This window comes from Myodes glareolus, chromosome X (assembly GCF_982192425.1).
Source record: "Myodes glareolus chromosome X, mMyoGla1.1, whole genome shotgun sequence".
In the NCBI taxonomy this organism is placed as follows: Eukaryota; Metazoa; Chordata; class Mammalia; order Rodentia; family Cricetidae; genus Myodes; species Myodes glareolus.
Window position 1 is genome coordinate 112,684,465 of NC_142053.1, and position 24,076 is coordinate 112,708,540.

General features: G+C 43.0%; 1 protein-coding gene across 4 annotated transcripts in view; it reads right to left on the minus strand.

Moving 5' to 3' along the window:
* Window positions 1-486: 486 nt before the first annotated feature.
* The window catches only part of Asb9 (ankyrin repeat and SOCS box containing 9), a 39,192-nt gene continuing 15,602 nt past the window's right edge, over window positions 487-24,076 (minus strand). For all 4 annotated transcript variants that reach the window (XM_048446185.2, XM_085684550.2, XM_048446186.2 and 1 more), the window contains exons 3-8: window positions 21,650-21,729; window positions 11,729-11,836; window positions 9,263-9,413; window positions 6,789-6,923; window positions 4,839-5,030; window positions 487-699 (exon numbers count right to left, since the gene is read on the minus strand). In XM_048446185.2, the coding sequence (XP_048302142.1) occupies window positions 575-699; window positions 4,839-5,030; window positions 6,789-6,923; window positions 9,263-9,413; window positions 11,729-11,836; window positions 21,650-21,729 (791 nt within the window). In that variant the 3' untranslated portion in view covers window positions 487-574. The remainder of the gene's footprint in view (window positions 700-4,838; window positions 5,031-6,788; window positions 6,924-9,262; window positions 9,414-11,728; window positions 11,837-21,649; window positions 21,730-24,076) is intronic.

The window sequence follows — 24,076 nt, forward strand, 5'->3', positions numbered from 1 at the left end:
GTCCTTGATCTGGGTAATTGGATGTATTGATCAGTCTGAGCTTCAGCATATTACCTGGCAAAGGTAATACAGTAAATAGTGCCCACCTGGGGAGTTTGCTGTGAAGGCTCAATTAGAAGATGCATAACGTGTTCCTTGCTTCGTGCTTACCATGGAGGACATGTTCGAAACCAACAGCTATTTTGTAGATAGTCATGTTTAAAGAGGACAGTCTCTGGGCTCTCTAACCAATAACATAAAGTACCCAGTGTGTTCCCATTAAAAAAGAAGGGTCTCACTGGGAGGGAAAAAAAACTGTAGTTCTTTGAGACAGGGTTTCTTTGTAGCTTTGGGGCCTGTCCTGGAACTAGCTCTTATAGACCAGGCTGGCCTTGAACTCACAGAGATCTGCCTGCCTTTGTCTCCCGAGTGCTGGGATTAAAGGCCTGTTGTGTTGCCACCGCCCAGCAGGGGTGAGGGGGCGGGGGAGAAAGCACTAACCAAACATTCAAATGTTATAAACAAGTTTATTTGAAACTCCAGAGGCAGAAGTTTCAACTTTTTCACTTGTTTGTGGCTCCACTCCCCCACGCAATTAAAGGTGTAAAAGGAAGCGTTTCAGGTCTTCCGGGAGGAGGAGTCCAGAAATCTTATGATGCTGCCGAACGCCGAAGCATTTCCGGATTCTCAGGCGGCATAACTGCATCAAAGACAGGGGTCCTGGAGAAAGAGCATGGCACAAGTCACGCATTAGCTTCGCTGACCTAGGACTGCCTTTAAAATTATGCAATATATAATATTCTTATACAGAAATACTATACGCTTAAGGTCATGTTCCCTTGGGTTTGCTTGTTTGTTTTTAGCTTTTTTAATTTTCCTGAGATTATAATATAATTACATGAATTTCTCCTTCCTTTTCCTCCCTCCAAACATTTCTGCATACCTCCTCCTGTTCTCTTTCATCATTAATTATTATGTGCATATATGAAGGGGTATTTCGAGGCCATATTCTCTCTTTTCCTATTTAACTAAATACCTTTTTGGTATTTTAAGTTTTATTTTTTATTTTTAACTGTATGTATGTGTATAAATGATAGTAGCTCACTTGAGTGTACCCTTGGAGGCCAGAAGAGGACATAGGATCACCCACAGTTGGAATTACAGGCGGCTGTACACTGCCAGATGTGAACGCTGGGAACAGAACCCCGGTCTTCTGCAATAGCAGGAAGCACCCATAACTGCTCAGCCATCTCCGCCCCTCACTGGATTTTAATTTATGACAGAGTGAAAGACGTTTAAAAATTACCTTTGCTAACAGATGCTTAAGGAAACTAACTTGGAGATTAAATGACTATATGAAAATTCTAATCATAAAAATAAAATGTATGTTTTATGGTGCTGTTCTTTTACATTAAAAAGTAAATCACTGTTCTAGATGAAAGTATGATTATTTTATAATTTTAGCAACTTAAAGATGTTCAAATATACTAAGCTCCCAATGAATCCTAAATTCCTGTTATTAAGTCATAATTCCTTTTCTATTCTATATTCTAAGTTATCCCAAAGCTTCAGATCATGGGTGAAAACTGAACTAACAGAAACATGCACAGGGAACACCCAGGAGTTTACATCTTATGATGACGGCTCTCAACAGTCTGGGAAGGGGAAAAGAAAAAGGAAGTATTTTCTTCCTGCAGTCAGGAGCACAGAACAGCTCTTGACTCTGTCAATGGTATTAAGGTTTAGAACCCGATTATAGTATAAAAGGGAAAGTATAATCACCCACCCTACCTCTGCTCCTTACACCAAATAAAAATGGAATTTTTCTGGTAATTGTTTCTTGATTTTTCCAGACAGGGCTTCTCTGTGCAACAGCCCTGGTCGTCCTGGAACTAGTGCTGTAGACCAGGCTGGCCTTGAACTCACAAAGATCAGTCTATTTCTGCCTCCCAAATGCTGGGATGAAAGGCATTCATCACCACCACAGGGCTTTTTTTGGTAATTTTAAAAAGAAAACTATATACCCTTAATAATGCCATGAAACAGTAGCCTTCGATCCAAGATCCAATTTAGATTTGGCTGGAGCTGGGGAAGTTTAAACACGTGACGCTGTGTCCCGCCCCAAAGATACTGCTTCAGTTATCGATGGTTTGGGCCTGTGGACATAGATTTTGTTAAAGCCACAGGCCCCAGGCCATTCTTGTGAAGTCAATCTTGAGACGACAGCTGAAATGATACTGTGGCCCCTACTGTCCTACAGCCTTACCACAAGCAACAGGTCAACTTAGTTCTGGGTCTCTCAGAGACGTGAAAACAAATATAGTCAAAGAGATGTGTGTGCACTCTAGCTGGGGCCCTAAGAGCACTTTCCAGAAGGGACCAGTTGGATAGGGCACCTTCCAGATTATGCTCAAGGCACAGAGCAACAACAAACTTCACAGCATATACTTCGGGAGAAATGGGAGTTAACCTAATTTCACTACAGAGTGCTGGAGGATGTGACTAACACGTGCCAGACACACTGTCAGGGCAACTGTGGGAAGCGCTCATGAGGTTCGATGAAGAAGACGACTTCAGAGCAAGCTTGTTTGACTGAGAGAATCATTATACATTGTCAATCTGTGCCATGACAAAGAGTTTTAGGTACCAAGCACAGGGGTAAAAAAAAAAAAAAAAAAAAAGAATATTCTTAAAATCCTTTCCCTTAGCTTCCAAAGAAAGGGGATCCCCACCTTTTCTATCTTCCATGCCGAGCCCAACTCAGCACAGTTAAGTTTCAGCTAATACTCTCCAGTCCCCATACTCTTGAAGAACAGCAATTTAATTAAGTTGCCTCCCTGAGCACAGAGCATCAGGTAAACTGAATCAGCAAGGACACCCAGACACAGAAACTGATGTGTTCCAGCTGCAGATCTAACTTTCTGTGCTTGCCTGGGACCGTTTCTGGTGGGCTATCTGCCAGCTAAGAAGTAGCCTCACCAGAGTCCCAAAAGTGACTCGTGAAGGCAAAGCAGAGGTGATTTTCTTCAGGGTAAAATTGGGTGTCCTTAGGGTGGCACCTACAGCTTCTCATTGTGGTAAGCGTGTGCTCTCCCACCAAGCTGGACTTCCTAAACCAGTAGAATCATAGGTCTTACGGTCACCATGCCAAGTGTGAGATGAAATGAAATTAAGGATGGCACAGGTCTCTATGAATACCTTTGGGGAACAGAGTAGAAAGAGAACATCAAGCTGAGCGTAGTGGCGCACACCTTCAATCCCAGCAGGAAGGCAGAGGCAGGGAGATCTCTGTGAGTTAAAGGCTAGCCTGATGTACATAGCGAGTTCCAGGACAGCCAGGAATACATAGAGATACCCTGTCTCAATTTTTTTTAAAAAAAAAAGGAAATCATAGTGAAGACAATCTGAAAATCTTATAAGGTTCTATGAAGAGGAAGGAGTGATAATCACCCCACTATATGATTTCAGAGGACCCGAGACACAGTTACAGCTACTCTGGGTGTCATATTCCCAATAAAAAACATTACAAAGTATTTCACAACTATGTTAGTATAAAGATAAATATAATTCTAGTTAAGCTTTATTTGTCTTCTTGTTTTAATCAAAATTAAAACATTCCTGTGGGCCCTGAGGGACTGTAGGAGAAAGTGACCCTGTATGTATACACAGAATCTTTTTAAAACAAGAAATCATCAAACCGCAGGCAGAAATGCCCAGTGACTATCCCACTGGTTAACGGAAAGAGCTCTCTAGTTGATTCCTTCTGCCTACATCAGTCTTCCTCAGCCTGCCCTGAAACTAAAGAATGCAGGCAATTGCACGATGGGCAATTGCCCTGGGACAGTGGGGGTAGGGGAAAGTTCTTGGCCCACTTTATCATTCCACTCAGCCTCGGCCCTACTTCTCAGCCCGTGGTTAGAAAACAATCAGCTTATTTGACATCAGAGTCCTTGGGGGTAGGGAGGCCTGCTTCAAAATCCCACAGTCCAAAACCAAAGCATAATCAAGCCTCTGGCAGGAAAGCAGGTCCTGAACTTCCTCCCAGGACAACTAATAATGCAATCAGGTATCCTCCCAAGCTGGAAGGGATCTTTGCTCCAAGAAATGGCCCTTCTCCTGTGCCCGCCACTGTTCAGTAATTTGCGTGAGCAGTGTGAGGCCTTATTTATGGAGGAGTGCGGTTAACTTGCAAGAGTAAATGTATCTTGATTGGTGTGACTCATTAAACAAATACCCTAAACTCTCGGTTATCTGCATCTTAAGCCCAGCAATCAATTATTCTGTGGTTTGGCTGCTATACGGAGCAGTTAGACATCTCAGGGGATCAGACAATGCCTAGAAGGCTCCCGCTGAATGTCTCTAAAGCAGTGGTTCTCAACCTGTGAGTCACAAGCCCTTTAGAGGGTCACCTAAGATCATCAGAAAACACAGATGTTTACATTCTGATTCAGAACAGTAGGAAAAATACAGTAACAAAGGAGCAACAAAAATAATTTCATGGTCGGGGTCACCACAACTTGCGGAACTGTGTTAAAGGGTCACAGCATTAGGAAGGTTGAGAGTCATTTATCTAAAGCATGCTTCGGTTAACTTAAATATCAAATACTTTTAAATAATAGCTGACCTCTTTAAAAACTGGCCTAACAGCCCGACTCAAACATCAAACAACAGAAGGCTGTTTACTTCATAAACAATGCTATGCCCTGTGGGATTATCTCAGGCTCCCCACACATGGTGACGGCAGAGAGCAATCTTTTATTGGACTGGAAGTCTGAACGTAGTAAATACCTGTCTCATGCTAAAGATCAAAGGAATATCAGGGCTTATGGCTTAGATTCGGGCAAAGAAAGGAGAGGCACCTTCTCTTTCCAAGAAGATCTCGGACAGAGGACTTCCTGGGGGCACCAGCTCCACGGGCCGCTTTCCTTCAGCATTCTTAGCTTGAGCATTTGCTCCGAAGTCCATCAGCAGATGCACCAGCTCCCCATTTAACATCCTGGCCGCTGCATGAAGTGGAGAATCCAAGCCTTTTCCTTGATCCACAGATGCTCCTAGACAGTCACAAGAACAAAAGAGGTCAAAGGGGAGCAGTGTCTAACCACCCTCTTTCTCAAAACATGGAGTCTCAAAGGCGTTTAACAATTGAGAATACGTGATGAACATAATTCCGTGAGACTGGGAACTGATCTTTTTTATATCATTTAATATAGTAAGAGGGAAACTGAGCAACGGATATAGAGCTCTCTTGGTTACGTGGTTGCCATGCACGTATGAGCATCTGTGCTCACTCACTAGCATCCAGAGGAAAACCTGAGTGTGGTAGCACGTGCTCGTAATCCTAGTGTGCTGATGGGTGGCGACAGGCAGACCCCTGAGGCCAGCTGAGCCCAATCGGGAGCTTCAGGTCCCAGTGAGAGCCCTGTTCTGAACATCAAACTGGATGTCTCCTGAGGAACAACGCCTTTGACCTCTGGCCTCCACATGTACACACACACACACACACACTTTTACACAAATAAAAGGAAATTATTATCTGACAATGTGACTGGAAGTGCAGTGTGGGCTGCATAGCATATGGAGCTAACAACTCACACCAAGTATTCTTCATGAGCATAACGCGATCAAGAAAAATCTGGATAGCATGAAAGCTACGTATTCATTATATTAGACAGACCAAACATGAGGTGAGATGGGGAAACCCTGCATACACCACGAAGTCAGATTCACACACTGACCAGCCAGCATTGCATTTAGAGCCATGGGGATTTGAGACTCTCTGAGCTGGATCATTAAACACAATCAATTAAGGAAGGTATTTTTTCCCCCGAGGTGGAGTAATGGATCCTGTTAGCACACAGGAAGGATGGCAAATTCTTTTTAGGAGTCAGGTGGATTTCTGGGAATATCCCCACCCAACTCTACCTACCCTCTAAATAAATCCCTACCCCAGTTCAGACACTGCTTCTTAGTGAGGTAAATGCAGGTCACGCTTTCAACTGAGTTCATGTCCCTCTGCAAAAACCGATGCCCCCTCAACAAATGTTGTTTTTAAACAACATTTTCTTTTAATTTGTGAGAGATGCCAAACATGGCCTTGTCCTGGATAACAGCTTTAAATGTCTCAAAGCTTAAACTCTACCTAAAAGTAGTAATAGGAAGGAGGGAGCGTGGCGGAGAAAGCTTGGGAATAAGAATGACTAAACGTTAAGTGAAAAGAAGTAGCGAACTCAAGAGCAGTGGGGAAGAGCGAGACTCCTGGAGTCCTAAAGGAGGAACAGAATTCAGATAATTAAAGAGTTGCAATAGTGTTCTCAGTGTTGAGAAGGGAACTCCCTTCTGGACAACTGAAGGGAGATAGGGAATGATAGCACATCTCTTCAAGAACAGGAAAATGTTTATGGCAGACTAAATTCCTAATCAGAAAGAAATGTGGAAGATAGTCCCAAATAGGAAGAGTCAGCCAGAAGTTGTAAGTTTTGCAAGCTGTGCAAAGCTGAACATATGATTGTCCAGCCAGAAAGAGGCAGAGGAAAGGGAGGACCAGCTAGTGATAAATGAGGACCAACCACCCTGGAAGAAGGTATGGGCGGTATCACTATCTTCTTCTTCTTCTTCTTCATTGCCATGCTAGTTAGAAGTGAGAGAACTGAAGTGTGAACCATGTGGAAGAATCTTCCATCAGGACAGTGTGGTCTCGCTCAAGCCCCTTGCCCACAGTCTTCCCTCTAGTATGACAGAAGGATCTTCAAGATTCACTTAATTTACTTTTCATTTGCACACCTTATTTTGTTTCACTTTTTTTGTCTTACCTGACTCCAGAAGCTTCTTGGCACAGGCTACCTGCTGATTTTTACAAGCCACATACAGAGGAGTGCCCAGGTGACTGATGTTATAGTCGATATTGGCTCCATAAGTTGCAAGGGACTCGATGCATCCCACATGGCCTACAGCCCAAAAAAGAAGAAGAAAGGGATTATGGTACAAATTCCCTAAACAACAACCCCAGTTTTTTGTGTATTTAAATGTATCCCAAACATATCCAGCAATCCAACGCCACATTCTTTTACTCCGAATGGAGAATGATTTCAAACACTGACATCAGAGTAAATATCTATTCCAAAGTCCATTAGGCCAGCTCCGTCACTGGACATCCACGCCACACCATGAAGAGGAGAATAAGGTTTTTGCCACAAAAACCAAAGGAGGGTCAGCCGAAGAGCAGGCTCCAACCATTCGTATCTGCAACTATGGTTAGAATGGCACCTGCAGCCGTTCCCCTTTACCAGTTGTTTGTGTGCTTAAAAGAGCCATGGAGAGACAGGGCTAAAGATGGTCCCAAAGGAGGACATGGGACGCATCACAGCACAGGGAAAGAAGCTTACAACTTGCAAAGGCAGAAGGACTAGGCCACAGTGAGCAGAGGCAAATCTTAGATACTGCCAAATCCCATGGGAGCAAAGCCCAGTCTGACAAAACAAAGTTCAGTCAAACAGATTCACTCTGCCTTGACCCAGAATATCATACTTTAAACATTGTCTCTCTGCAGTCTCATGTTGAGCCATTTTAGCTGTATGCATGCAGTAAATATGTTGAGATGGTTTGGCTCTTCATAAAGTAATGGTAATGCTTTCCCAGATAATCTCAACATGGGTTGGTGTGGTTGAATGCAAAGTCATCTGGAAAACCACTGGGTAAATAGAAAGTCCTCCAGCAAAGTATAGGTGTGCCAGTGATGATAAACACCAGAGAAAAGTAAAACTTCACATCTTACTTTATAGAAAGATTTGCCCCCTTAGGACAACTGTCAACGTCACAGAATCTAGAATCAGTTAGAAGGCAAGGCTCCAGGCACACTTGTGAGGAATTATCTGATTGAAGTTGGCTTCTGGGAATTTCTATCCCAGAAAGATAATTTCTGGGATTATCTTGATTGTTGTTAATTAGTATGTGAGCCTCATCTTCATTGTAGGCAGGGCCATTCCGTGGCCAGGAGACTCATCTTCATCGTGGGCAGGACCACTCCCCGGTCAGGAGAAATCAAGCTAAGCAGCAGCGTGTGTGCATCCATCGTTCTCTGCTTCCTGGTTGTAAATGACATGTGACCAGCTGCTTCAGGCTCCCACTACCTTGAAGTCCCCACCATGATGGACTGTACTTAGAAGTGGGAGCTAAAATCAACCCTTTGTCCTTTAAGTTGCTTTCATCAGAGGTCAGAGTATTTTATCATGGCAACAGGGGAAAAAAAAACTCTAAGATCATCCCTGAATTGATAGAAAATATGGTTCGCTTGTCAAACTTAAATGACCCTAAACCACTATTAACACCCTAAAACAAAAAAAATGAAAGTTTATTTTTACAACACACAACAAATGGTAAGGAACCCTTATCCACTGCAGGTCGGAATGTCAACCAGTACACCCCACAATGGAGGCATGATGGAGGTCCCCCAGAAAAACTTCAGTGAAATTACCAGACAACTCAGCTATACCAATACTCTTGGGTATACACTAAAGGAACCTGAGCCAATGTACCACAGGGATATCTGCAAACCCGGGTTTATCATAATATGGTTCACAGTAGTCGAGATATGGAATCATCCCAGATCTCCATTAATGGGGGGAAAATATGATACATGCACAGCACGGTTTTATTCTGCCATAAAGAAGACTGAGATTATATTGTTCACAAGAAAATGAATGTAATTGGAGAGCATCTTGTTAAGCAAACTACGTCGAACCCAGAAAGGCAAATACAAAATACACATCCACTCATATGTGAAACTTAGATTATATATGCATGTGCACACCCACACACCCACACATACACACCATAAAAGTAGAAGGGGGACTACTTAGAAGAGGAAGAAGGGCAAGAGAGGGAAATGGGGTTGGATATGACTGAGGTGCATGATAGCCTCAAATGAAAATGTTAGTGTGACGCCTATTGATTCAAACAATTAAATAGGAACTTTAAAAAAAAAAACCTGGATTTCTATGGCGTCAAGTATTCCACAAAGATCCATAGTCTACTATGTACCATCCCTTGTTATGAAAGTATAGCTCTGAAAAGGTGATTCTCAAACTTAACTGTGCACCAGAATCCCCGGAAGGGATCTGGCTTAAATGGGGCTGGAGCAGGGCCCAAGAGGCTGCCTTCACAGTCCCATCATACTGATGCTCCTCCTACCAGGTGCCCTTTGAAAGCTACTGCTCCAAAACGCATCCCTCTTCTTTCCCATTTCAGTAGGACTGGGTAAAAAAAACAAAATTCCCCATGGATTTACCTCTCTTGGCAGCCTCGTGGATGGGAGAGGCCAGATCACTCTCAGGGTGGGGAGCGGCTCCATGCTTTAGAAGTAAATTCACACAGTCCTGGCTGCCACCGACGCAGGCATTAAACAAGGGAGTTCGCCAGTCTATAGCCATGCCGTTCACCTGCAGAGAAAACCCAGCTCCAGGATGAAGACAGTGACTGAGGTGGACCACACACAGGTTAACCCTCCCACATTCAAAGCATTTTTTTTAACTTCTCTGAGCCTTAAAGTCCACTTTTTTATGTAAAATGAGGACCACCAAATTGTTATAAAAAAGAAAAGAAGTATAACATATAAGGCAGTAAATAATATTACTGAAGATTCGATCTTCTCCCTGCCTTCCTTGGGGTTATGAACTTTGAAATTAGTTGTGATGATCCATAGCATGGCTTACAAATTAACATTTCCATTTTAGACATCTATCCTAGACAGTAGCCAGAATAATCTGAAATTGACTTCTAAAAAAACCTGGGTTTTTTTTTATTTAAAAGGTTGATTCTCGTGCAAATATGCTTAACATATGCCAAGATTTTGTTCTATTCATCCATAAATGAGAGAATTGGTAAGATGGTAGGGTCGGATCAACGAAGAATTTATATAGCCAGTCAAGATGCTACTTAAATATGTTTGCAAATAGATACAACACTGGTTAACAAGATCATAAAATTAAATATTTCAGAGCTGTTTTTCTAATGTTAGAAATTTCACCGAAATTTACAAACTAGCAACCATGTCATGATGTTTCAGCTACAAACAAGCCCAAATACACAGACTCTTCTAATCATATAATCTGATGTAACCATTAAATGAAGATATTGTGGGGAAAAAACTGAATTCACTGCCACACCCTCTTTCCAAAGAAGGCCAAGGCCTAGATGACATGCTGGAGATGCTCACTCTCGGGGTCCCATAGTGCCACAGGACCACGGAGTGACTGTTTCTTTAGCATTTCCATCTCAGTTGCCTCTTTTGCCTCCCCTTAGCCTTGGCCCTGTCCTCATCATAAGAAACCTTCTCACCCACTATTCTCCTGCCACAGAAATGGGTTGGTAAAATCTGCCCAATTTTACTTCCAGGCTTTTGTGTCTATTGTGTCTCATGCATTCAAAGTCTTTACCTTCCTTTAATTCACAATTTGGCTGACTGGTTCTAAGGTCTTTCTGTTTCAGATTAGACATCATTTCCTATAGAAAGCCCCTTTCGATCACCATGCTGGAAATAGATAAACACTTGTATGTGCTCCCAACAATCCTATTAATCTTTTGGCTCTGTGTTAGTCTCCAAACTGGCTCTTTCACTCACATGGTGCACATTCCTTTACAATATGGCTCTGCAGACCCTCCCATCACAAGACGGAGGCTAGTTTTCCAGTGTTTGAATCTGAGCTTGCCTTTAAGACTTACGTTAGCCAATATGACAATAGCAAATGTGACGCAAGGGGAAAAGGCCTGCCTTCTGTTGCTGCCCTTGCAATCAATCCCTGCTCTCCAGTGAACAAATGCAGGATGCTTGCTAAAGGATGAGAGATTACAGAGAAGTTCTTACTCTGACATCCCAGCCATCCCTAGCTGAATTTCTCACCTTTCCTGCAGCATTTCACTCCCTGCCACCCAGAGACATGAAAGCAGAGAGCTTACAATTATGTAGCATTATTTATTAGTGCTATCTGATGAGGGAAATGCTTCAGACTCTAAGCATGACTTTTGTGGTAGTTTGAATTAGAAATATCCCCCGTAGGCCAGGCAGCAGTGGTCACCTTTATTCCCAGCACTTGGGAAGCAGAGGCAGGTGGATTTCACTGAGTTCGAGGTCAGCCTGGTCTACAGAGCAAGTTCCTGGACTGCCAGGGCTACACAGAGAAACCCTGTCTCAGAAAGAGAGAGAAAGAGAGAGACAGAGACAGAGACAGAGACAGAGAAGAAATACCCCTCATAGGCTCGGGTATTTGAACACTTAGTCCCTCCCTAGTTGGTGGGACTATTTGGGGTGATGGGGTGGCCTTGCTGAAGGATGTTTGTCTTTGAACCATTTGAACCGCATCCTCTTTCTTCTTCCTGTTTGGTTTTGAAGATCCGAGCTCTCAGCTTCCTGCTCCTACTGCCAAGTCTGCCGCTTGCAGTCATGCCTCTCCATCGCGGGCTCTTACTTCTCTCGAACCGTAAGCCCAAATAAACTCTTTCATCTCCAAGTTACTTCTGGCCATGGTGTTTTATCACAACAACAGAAAAAGGAACTAATACAACTTTCTAGCTAAAAATTAAACAGTCCACCTCCCAGTAAAGTATATGCACTTGATGAGCATAATACTCTAGAAACGGCTCAGTCCTCACATTTCAAATCAGACTAGTCGAAGGTGCTGGAAATTATTCAGAGGGATGGAAATAGCCAGCCTTCATTTTTGATACTGCTTGTTTCTATTATTTAAGCTTCACCTACCTGAGCTCCGTGACTCACTAAAACATTTGCACACGACAGATGACCTCTCAGGCATGCTTCATGGAGTGGAGACACGTAGTCGGCTGTGATGATGTTCACAGGCCAGCCCTAGAAGAAGAGAAATGGCTTCAAAATGGGGGAGAAGGCAACAGTACCCTCAGCTTGGTTTTCAGCTATATAATTCCAGTGCTATGTGAATTCTCTGAAAAGTTAAATCATATGGGCAGGAAAAAAATGTCTACTAAAGTCATCACTGTCAGGTAAAAACAAAAAGACAAGAAAAGTGGCCCCGTCCACAGTGCAAACGAGAGCCTAATATAAGACAGCCACAAAGGAAATGACTTTACCAGGATCTACTGAAGCCAGTAACTCGGCAATTTCACTGTTACATACACTCAAGAAACAAATACCTAGGAGTCTGGGGATGTGGCTCACCTGGTAGACTGTTTGTCAATCTGCTTGATTTAACAGTGGGCATCACCAAGTACCTACTGAGAGGGACAAGTATGACAGGAGAGTGAGGGAAAGCATATGTGAGCCTCTCCTTGCCTGGCTTGCGCGTGCGTGTTCACGCATTGCCTGGGAAGCCCTACAGTGAGTCTTGTCTCCTAGCAGTAATGGTCTGTGTACTCGGCTCCCCTTTCATGCAGTATTTGCTGATGCTGCCTCTTGCTCCTCCTTCATTCTTCTTTTTCCTCCTCCTTCTTCAGTTTTCCTCATCCTCCCCTTCTTCTTCTCCCCTCCTCCTCCAGGTTCTTCCACTGTTCTTCCCTTACTCTTTCTTCTGTAGTCTTCCCTTTCCTCCTCCGGTCCTCTCTTCTCTCACCTCTGCTTCTCCCCCTCAACTGTTCTCCTACGTTTCCTCCTCCCTTCCACTTCCCCTCTCCCTTCTTCTTCTCTCCTTCTGCTCCTCGTCTTTCTGCATGTGCCAAGCCACTACTCTACCACTGAGCTGCATTCATACCAAGATTTGCTTCTAAATAAGATAATATATAAAGGTTGTTTCCAAGATTTAACAACTCTTATTTGCCTTGTTCTCTTTAGTGGTGGCATCTTCTGGGCTTATTCTGGTGAAGTCCTTGACAAGAAAATGAGGGTGGCCCCCACCCAACAACCAGTCAAGAAGTGAGACCCTCAGGAGGAGTTGGATCTTGTCAGCTGCTGCCTCAGTAGGCCTGGGTACTGATCTTACCTTAGTCAAACTTAACGACGACGGTAGACTTTCTTTTGAGAGTCCCGGCCCCATCAAAATGTTGTCTAAATTCCTGACAAAGTCCATAACAAAGCCACTTGTTTGTTGCTTCATGTTGCTAACTTTTGAGCAAATTTTTTACACAGCAAGTGGTGTGGGCCAAATGATACAGGGCCAAACCACCAGGTGAACCTCAGTAGATAAAAAGTCCCAAAGCAAAGAGCCAATTGCATTCTCATACTCGGCCCTAGGTCTGGAAATGCAAAAAAGTCTAAAAGTTTAGCCTCAGAATCCATCACCCTCTGGGGAAATGTGTAGTCCAGGAGACAGATCCTGAGCTCAGTGCAAGCAGGACATGAAAAGCGGTCCAGGAGCAGAGCAGGTCCAGAGCCCCAGCCCTACCCCGATCTTAGAACATGTTGTCCTGGAGACACAGGTACAAAAAAATGTACGTTTAAATCTACATATGCTTAGGTTGTTTTTAATTGTCTCTCTCTCTCTCTCTCTCTCTGTGTGTGTGTGTGTGTGTGTGTGTGTGTGTGTGTGTGCGTGTTAGAGAGAGAGAGAGAGAGAGAGAGAGAGAGAGAGAGAGAGAGAGAGAGAGATTATGTGTGTAGGTGTACAGGTATGATGTAGACACGCATGCATGTTCAGGTACATGTGTCCTGCTTTATGACAATCCTCCTTATGCCCTAGAGACAGCATCGCTCACTAAACCTGAAGTTTGATTGGCAGTCAGAGAGTGCCAGCAAGCCTTCTGTTCCTTCCCTCCCCAACCCCTACAGTGTTGAGGTTGCAGGTTAATGTGACCAACCAAGCTTTTCACGTGGGTCCTCATATTTGTGTAGCAAATGCTCTTATCCACTGAGCTATCTCTCTAGCCCTTATGCATGGCTAATTTAATCAATGACTCAAATATGTATTATAACTTTTCTTCCTGGAATAGTCTAAATTTGCCCAAAATGGTTCCAATAAATGGCCTTACTCTCCATTAGTCCTGACACATATTTTTCTACTTCTATGAACATTTATTAGTGGGTCAGCAACTAATCATCTTGAGCCTTTGGCTTTTACCTTCTCATCGGCAGGGTCATACATTTTGAGATATCAAATCACTTGATGCTCACGCCCCGGTTCATAGGGGCTCAGATCCAGAGCCCGGGAAAAGGCTCTGGGAGATTTGCCATAATATGTTTGTAAATGAGAGGCTCCAACGCCATTGACAGTCTCTCTCAATGCCCAATCTGCTGTTTACAGGGAGGAAAGATACTGAGTTTCCCTTTCTCCAGAACCTCAAATTCCATGTGTACACCCCAACACTGCAAAACACAGCTCTCAATGTCCTGACACCAGAAGAACTGAATATATCCCTTCCCAAGCATCACCATGGATTTTACAACATGATACTCATTATTTTACTATTGCTATTATTATTCATTTGTTCATTTTAGTGACAGCACCATCCCAACGCTTCTTGTTTTGTTTAAATTTTCATTGTCAATGTTCTCCTATCTGTCTAATCTACACCATTCACCCTGCAGCATGTAGGAAAATTCATGATGAAATTGTTAACTGCAAATTTAGGCCTGGTGGCACAGGCCTGCAGTCCCAGCTGCTCAGGATCAAAATGTCAAATCCTGCCTGGGCCACAGAGCAAAGTTCAAAGGCTAGTACCAGCGAGTTAATAAAACCCTAACTCAGAAAAGAAAAAAAAAGCTGGTAGCATAGTTCAGTAGTAGATTAACTGCCAAACATGTGTAAGGCCCTAGATTCAATTTCTAGTAATACACACACACATAAACACACACACACACACACACACACGCACGCACGCACACACGCACACACGCACACGCGCACATGCACACACGCACACACACACGCATGCACGCACGCACGCACGCACGGCTGCTTTTTTGCCTGTCTAACAGAGGATGAAATGAAAGACAACTGTCCTTTCAATGAAATCTTTTACTCATTTTGTATTATGAAAAGTAGTCCTCTAGCGAGTTCAAAGCCTGCACTTGGGAACTTGTAGATAAACCCAGGAAAACACAAGGCAACAAGGAAATGAGCCTCGGTGTGAAACCTTTTAACCATGCATTATAGAGTCACGCTACAGCAAAGTTCCTCTAGGTCTCCTTCTGAACCTGTAGGGCCTTATTTAGAGTCCATCAAGCCACAGCTGTACCTTCAATGATCTTAGGATTTGTCTGACTAATTGACAAATCTGAATCGTATAATATCAGGGTGTAATTTTTCATCCACGGTGAGCTCTGCCTACGCAAACACATACTGACCGGACAGCTTCTTTTTAATGGTTCTCTGAAGAGCTGCCACCTTTTTTTCAGCCCATGGCCACACACCTTTTTTGGCAGGCCGCTTGGGTTGTACAGGATTGAGGATTGGTGACTGGGCCAATATAGAGCTCAGTCCCCCATAACATTCTGTTACAACACGGAGTGTCATGTGGCCACCTAGCTGGAGTCAACCACAAAGACCTTTAGGCTGGTCAGCTTTTCTGTCTCTGGTTCCTACTTCCTTCTGTACTCTCAGCAAAAAGGAAGCTGGTGATGACCTGGCTTCCTCACATTCACTCCCGTCCTGCTTCACCAAAGAGATCACAGCCATTTGAAATGGCCCCCTTATCCCTACCCCTGAAGTCTATCTGCACCTTCTACAATCTTCCTTCCCCTTGATCTTTTCTGTGAGGAAGAAACATATGGACTTGCCCTGACAGCCCTTGGAATTATGGGGTCCGTCCTCCATCCATAAAACCTTATGTCATCTACCTTCTTACATTCTCCCACTCCCCAGTTCTCTCTTCAGACATACTTTACTTCTGCGCCCCACACTTTCCTGTCCTTGAGTCCCAAAGCCTCTGTCCAGCCATCATCCGGCATCCTCCTTGCTTTCACTATCCCCCCACAACAAAAATTAACTAGGCTCTCGGTTTTGCCTTCTATCAGATATTCCCCTCTACTATGCGATCCTGCCCAAACTTCTCTTAATGATCTTAAAATGGAAGATAAACTCCACCAGAGGGTAAAAAGCTTTCACTGGAGACGGGGTAGAAGATGGGAAAGAGAACATGGGAGAAGGTCAACCGAAACTAAGATTGTATGCAAGTGTCATAAGTAAAGCAGGAGTGTATGTAAATGCCCTAAGGAAACTTGCTGCTTTGTGTGCTTCATTAAAAATCAAATAAAAATAAGTAAAGCTCACCAGTAACCTTTCTGTCAAAGCCAATATGCAATGCTCAGTCTTCCACGTCCTTCCACCTCTGATTTTGCTGTTTATTCATTGTGACCTCCGGAAACCTTTCCTCTGGCCTCTAACATACTGTTCTACCTGATTTCCATCTTCAGACCATAGGTTTTCTCTTTCACTGACTCTGTCCCTGCCTCTGAACCTCTCCCAGCATGGGCATTTCCTCAAAGTTTCTCCTCAAATATTTTGGATTTTTTTGTATATTCTTTTCTATGCTGCTTACATGTGATTGCATGCAAATGCGCACACACACGCGTGCACACGCGCACACATACACACACACACACACACGCTCTTAAGCATCCCTGGTGCCTTTTCAAATTCTATGCCAAGATATAATCACCTAGGGACCCAACTAGCAATATAAAGTCAGCCTGTTTCGATCTAAGAAAAAAATCCTTGCCACTCCCATTTCTCTCATTGGCATGAAGAGCTTGCTTGATCTCTACAACTGAGAGCTCAGGAGGTAGAATGGCAGTTACTCCCAAGGTCAAACACAAGTACCAGAACCTAACAAGCAGTGTGACTAGCAGCCAGTTACCTATCCCTAAGGTACAATATGCTCCTATGTAAAATGGCTACCACTGCACCTGCCTCCTAAAGTTATTAAGACTGGAAAATGGTGGCTGCAAAAGTTCAGCACTCAGTAATAACCAACCAGGTCAACACTATCTGGGATCTCTTCTTCTTTTTCACTTAGCCTTCAGTCAGTTGCCAATTTCTAAAAGGAAGTAATTTTTGCTTCTGTACTGATCTTTAATTAGCCTTTTAAAGATTCCAGTGGGCATCTGTGCTGGCTAATCTTGAATCAACTTGAAAACAACTAGAGTCACGTCAGAAGGGAACCTCAGCTGGAAAAAAAAGTGCCCACCAGATCATCCTGTATGCAAGCCTGCATTACTTGATTGATGACTGATATGAAAGGGCCCAGTTCACCGTAGGTAGGCCTTGCCACCCCTAGGCAGGCGGTCCTGAGTGCTCTAAAAAAATGTAGGCTGAGTAAGCCCTGAGTAACAGCCAGTAAGTAACCCTCCTCCACGGCCTATGCATCAGTTCCTGCCTCCTGGTTCCTGCCCTGACGTCCCTCTCTGATAAACTGTTGGCCTGGAACTATACATTGAGGCAAACCATTTACTCCTCGGGCTGCTTTTGGTTATGGTGTTTTATCCCAGCACTAGAAACCCTCAAAAGGCAAGAAGGGCTAATAGCTTTCCTCAAGTTTCTGGGGGATAAACATCTGCTCTCCCTACTTGCTTGTGGTAAGAACTAACGGAGATGCTTCTTGGTTTTGACTACAGAGAGGAATAATGTAGGAAGCTTTCAAAAGGTCCTGGTAGCCAAGCTACACCCAAGAATGATGGAAATATAACGAAAGGAGGCTGAATTCAGCTCCCACGTTGTTTGTTTGGTTCATTGTTGTAAGACACAGGGCTGAATCTAGACCCTGTCATTCATTAAGCAAGTGTTCTGTCACTGGAGCTATACCCTGTAACATGAGGGGCCGGCTTGTTGGGGTACCTGTCCTGCCCAGTACCCCACAGCTGGCAAGCCCCAAAGAAAATCACACACAGGACTCCGTAAGATTATAAACTGATTGGTCCATTAGCTCAGTCTTCTTATTAACTAATTCTTACATCTTATAGTAACCCATAATTCTTGTCTGTGTTAGCCATGTAGCTCAGTACCTTTTTCAGCTGTCAGTTCACACGTTGCTTCTTCAGTGATCTGGGCAGAAATGGCAAGGGAGCTTCCTGATTACCAGAATACTCCCATTCTCTTTGCTCCACCTCTACTTCCTGTCTGGTTTCCCCCGCCTATACTTCCCGCCTGGCCAATCAGCATTTATTTGAAATATGATTGACCGATTACAGACAATTCTCCTGCACCAATACCCAAATCCCTTTTCGTCTTCTGTTTTTGTCTTTTGTTTCCATTTCCATGTTTTGTGTGTGTTATGTGCATGTGTGTATGAATGTTTGTATATGTGTGAGTGTGTAAGTATGGCTTCATGTGCATGTGGGTGCACTTTCTCGTGTAGAGCAAAGGTCAATGTCTGGAATTGTCCTTCCTCCTTATTCACTGGTGGAGGCTCTATCAGTCAAACCCAGAGCCTCAAGACATGACTAGTTTTGCCAGCCAGTTTGCACCGGGAATCTCTTGTCTCTGCTTCCGAGGCTGGAATTGCAGATGGGCCACATCCCCACGGGCATTATATGGGTTCTGGGATCCACTCTCTAGTCCGTATGCTTGACATGCAAGCACTTTAACCACTGAGCTATCCCCCACCCCAGCTCCAGCCCTTTTAAACATGTGAGATAGGATCTGAGGTGCACAGACTGGGCTTGAACATACTCTGTAAATTAGGATGGTCTTGAACTTGTACTCCTCTTGCCTCAGCTCCAGAGTATCTGGGATTACAGGCTTTCATTAGTGGGTCCAGTGACGGGTCCATAATTTTAAAGATCCCCCACCAAGCAGCACCCTATGGGAATTCTAACACAAAATCTGGAGGGAACACCAGTAAATTAAGTTCTCTGTTATGTTTTTGGTGGCTTAATTGTTTTCTGCTGATCTAACGAACCAGCATTGTTGGGTTTTAATGCTTTTGTTGTTGTTGTTGTTTTACTCTAACAGATCTATTAAACAGCTCACAAACCCTAAGTGTTATCTCAGCGAATCATCACAAAAAAAAATACACCTGTGTCATCAGAATACAGGTAAAGAAAGAAAATATCTATATGCCATCCAGATTACCCCCACCTCTGGCACCCAAAGGGACTGCGGAGCTGGCGTCTAACACTGGACATTCAGTTTTCTCTCACGTGTTTAACATTTCATTAACTGACCCAGGAAGTATGTATTCTGCATTTGCCACTTTTGGTCAATGTGTTGGTCAGATTCACCTACATACTTTCATTGCTGTATGGACATCATAGTTGACAAAATATATTCTTCCTTTGATTTGATTCACCCAATTCAATGTTAGCAGATGTGGCATAAACCAGGATTGGAAGCATCCCATCCTTGGAGGATTTAACTTGCCCTGCTATGCAACAGCCTTTTGCCAAGAAGAGAAAATCCCTTGGGTAGCCAGAGGTCAAAGAAAGATGTGTGTGCCACAGCTTAGAGCTGAGCCTAGCCAAGTCAAGCTTATGTCAACTAACTCAAACATTCGCAAGAAGTCATGGTTACTACCACTCTATTGGGATGAGTGTTTATTCCAGAGTTTTGAGGTGGACATTGAGGTGGGTATTAGAGGTTTCATTTTATAAAGGCAGTGACTGATGTCCAAACATGAGAACTCACTTAACTGCCTTCATAGAATTTAGATAAAGGCATGGCTCTAAATTAATGGTCAGTAAATATACAAATACCAAATGTAGAAAAGCACCTTTCCTGTTAGCAAGTGACACATATGGCTGTAGAGATGGCTCAGGAGTGGAGAGCACTTTCTACTCTTCCAGAGGACCCAGGTTCAATTCCCAGTACCCACACGGTGGCTCACAATTGTCTATCACACTAGTTCCAAAGGGCACAGTACCTTCTTTTGTCTTCCTGTGGCACTGCGCACACATGGGATACAAGGATATATACAAGCAAACTACCCATACACATCAAATAAAAATGAAACAGACAAAACCCAAATAAAATAAGTGATAAATAAATGCATCAATGATAACTTTTCATATTATCTTATTAGCATAAATAGTTCATTTTACCGGAATGTTAAATGTTAGTCTAACATCTTTTTGCTAGAGTTGTGTGTTAGAATCTATTTCTAAAAGGCTGCTGATTCCAAAACTGTCTTAATAGAGTAGCTTATGGTAATATAAATTTTATGTTAGAAATAAAATACTTATGGACAAATTTCTTATTTTAGATAGGTCCATCAAATTGAGGTGTTTTCTGAATTGACTTTTATTTTAACTGCTTTTGTGTGTCCTGAAATTAATAGCATTATCATCCATAGCTGTCACGGATATTTTCAGTGAATCATAATTATTAAGATCGTGTCACCCTGCTTAGAATCGTGGTAGCTTCAAAATCACAACTAAAACTTTAACAAATCAATCTAAAAGTCCATATGTTGTTAAATCACACATTTGTTTCAATATTTTGATAAATTTTCCCTGATTTATATTTTATGTATTTGAAACTTTTCTTTGATAGTGTGTCCATAGATTTTTCTGGCTTGCAAAAGTGCAAACTATATTATCCTGGGCAAGGCCCTGGGTTCCATCCCTAGTTCTACACACACACACACACACACACACACACACACACAGAGAGAGAGAGAGAGAGAGAGAGAGAGAGAGAGAGAGAGCACTCACAATCATACAGCAACATTTTAGAGAATAGAACCTTTTGAACAAAGACTTTGTTAGAATCTAAACTGCTTTTTAAAGGGTGTGTGTAAAAGATTCTAATAATTTAAAGCCGACAAAAATTGGTAAGTACAGGCAAATTGCACCTAAGGAGAAGAAAACTAAAATCAAACTGTCAAGAGCCACAGGTAACTGGAAATTTGACCAAACTGGAAATATCACTGAATATCACCTATATAAAAGGACATTTTCAAGCATTTATTTTACACTAGGAGATTTTCAGTCTTGTGCTGCTGACATTTAGAGCCGCCTAATTTTTGACACAAGGGCTGTCCTATGTACTGCAGGACACTTAACACCTTCCTTGCTTTCGACCCACTAGATGCATTAGCGCCACTCTAGTATGATGACCAATCATGGCTCTAGAAATTATCCCCCTGAGAGACGGAGCTGCTGCCGCTGAAAATCCACACTTTGCAAGGTGAATTTGCTCATGTGTTACAAGTCTCTGTGTGTGTTTCTGTATGAGCACATATGCGTGTGCTGTGTCCACATGGAGGCTGGAGGTAGAAAACTAGTGGTATCTTTCACTTTTGCTCACCACCTCTTCTTTTGATACAGGATCTCTTCTTGAACCCAGCATTCATCAGCCGCCTAGACAGCAAATCCAGGGATCTGCTCGTCTCTGCGCTCTGAGTGCTGTTATAGTGCCACTGTGCCCAGATTAATATTTGCTGGGGTTTTTTTTGTGTGTGTGTGGGGGGGTTCCAGATATTCCTACTTAGGTCTTCATGTTTGTACAGTGGGCACTTTACTGACTGAACCATCTCCCCCTGATAAATGTAAGAACACGGTTTATTTAGAAAACGGACAGGAACATAATTTACCACTTTCTGGTAAGTCATTGAACAACTATTTAGCACGCTTCCCACTGTGTGCTTAGGTTTTTACAAAACACGGACGTTGTGACAGCCTACAAAGGAGGAAATGGTTATTACAATGAGATCCACTTCATTTTGCTGACTTTGCTTGAGGAAAGCTCTATCTTGCTATCACTCTGTGATTTCTCTTTTCTCAGTCTGATATATAGCAATGGCATGTACTTGATACTGTTATTATTATTTTTAGAGCTACCTGGCTGATAAGGTTCCTCAGGGTCAGCAGGTGTCCATGGATAGCAGCATCGTGCAGAGGTGACCAATCAGACACGACATCTGCATGGAAAGAGAGGAATGGGTTACATCATGCTCACGTGCTGAGTGAAGGAAGCCAAGCACCAAAAACAAGTCCAACATGATCTAGCTCCTATGCAGGAAATGAAGAGGAGACCAGTGGTCACCAGAGGCGGGGGGGGGGGGGAGTAGGATGAGAGAAAAGATAAGGAAGATTGATTAGTGGATACTAAATCACTCTTTGAGAGAGGAACAAAACACTATGGCCCACTGCTCCTTGGATTTTAAATAGCATCTGCCTGATACAGGTATCAAAAAGCTATAAAGCTGTTGATATTTTAGCATTAAGAAACAATCAGTGCTTGAAGAGACAGATATCCATAACATGGTTTCAACATGGATCAAGCCATTACCCAGTACCTCATAAATGCATACAGGTTTTGGTTTTATACATCGTTTCAAAACAACTCTGATTTAAATTACTACTTTAAAGAGGCAAGCTGCAATGACAGGTAGATGACTGAACTCCCATTTTCATACTGGCTTCAAAGGCAAAGGAGTCATTTAGTGACGTGAGAGGTTTGCTAATTACCAGCATTAGCGAGTTCAGCTGTGGTTGCCAGTCTCACTTCCTGCACGAAACACAAACTTAGACATCTCAGCAAACAGTAGCATGCACTAATAGTAGCAATCATATAATTACATACACCATTAGGCTTGGAATCCAATCTAGGTAAACCTGTATCTATTTGTAGGCTACCGTCTGTCCCAATATTAAGCACAAATCAGAATTCAGTCTAACCTTGAAATTGTGACATTATTTGTGGCCCTCCCCTCTAACAAATGTCCTAATGTGATTAAAAGAACATTGTGAATTCTGACCCAGGAGACCTCTTCTGAACAGCAGCCCCCTGAACAAACTCTGACGCTCGGTTTAATTTTGGGTAAAGACAGAAATATACTTACCCATGGCTCAATACATATTAGCTACTATTATTATCTTGTCGTGACACTAAACAGTGTCTTGATTACAGTCCGTAAGCATTGCATTTAAAACAGCAAACGTGGTCTACTCTCATTCAAGAGGAATACAAATTTTCAGGAAAGAAGCCCGTAAATCCTATCCAACACAGTAAGCTTTCCTCTGCCCGTCTAATTAAGTATAAATATAATTGAATGCGGCATAGACCAGATTTGTTTCTCATCTCAAGCTGCATCTGATTTCCAGAACAACCAGATGCAGGAAGCTACAATGGGGGAGGGTTTGCCTGAGTCGGCATCGACTCCAAGCTCTGCCTTGCTTTGATGAGCACACAACACGCAGGCAAGGTGCAGCTTTCTAATGCTCCTTGCTCCTTGCATGGGCACTTAAGGGCTGTTAAAGGCTGAGAGAGCCTGAGAGCAAGGGGAATTGCTAATGCCTGGCAGACTGAAAGACCACGAAGGGGAAGACAAGAACACTTTGTACCTAACACGTGTTAGCTGAGGGCTGCCTGCCACCTGGAGCCATCAGTGCCCTGGCAAATCTGTCCCATTGAGCAAATTACCATCCTTGCAGATGGACTCATTAAGCATTTAGTACATGAAAGGACGCCGTGTGGGCCGCCTACATGCAGCCCAGCCAGTGCTTTCGTACTGGGGTCACTAAGGTCTGGAGACAAAACACCTTAAGGGAAATGGCTTTTCCTAGCTCCAAAATCTTGAACTAGGTACCTATCCTCACAGCATTCACAGAGGTTCCTCATTCTCACAGGAATCGCATTATCACTTCTAGGGAGTTTTAATTTCAGATTATAAATACAGAAAGGTTGGATGCTGAATTAAAATAACACTGCAGGTAATCCCATCCTTTGGATGCTGATCATGGAGGACACCATTCACAGAACACTCTCAGCGAGAAAAGACATTATCTTGAGGATGGTTTTGAAAAGTAGTTTTAGTGCATGTGCAACTGGACACCAATGACTGAGTGTGACATGATTAGCTTATTTTTTTTTCTTCCAAGCACTCAGATGCTAAGAAATACAGTTGTCAAAACCCTCTGCATTTTCAATGCTGTCTAAGATTATTATATTTGACAGCCTAAACAGTCCAGGAAGGTCATTTAGGGCCTAAATTACATCTCTGTCCAGATGTCATTAAAGTGTTGCAACTATATTATTAACTGAAGGCCCCAAACTGGGTCTCAGTTCCTACTTAGTCATCAAAGAAACATTATTCCTCTTTGTTACAGCAAATACAGATTGATGCTCCTCCCCCAAGACCAAAACCAAGTCTAATGGATGCTTTGAAACCATGCAGAATTCAGCATTTATGCAACAGAGACAGCCTGCATCTTTTAGAAGTATAAAATATGATTTGAGAACACACCACAAGGCTGACAATACTA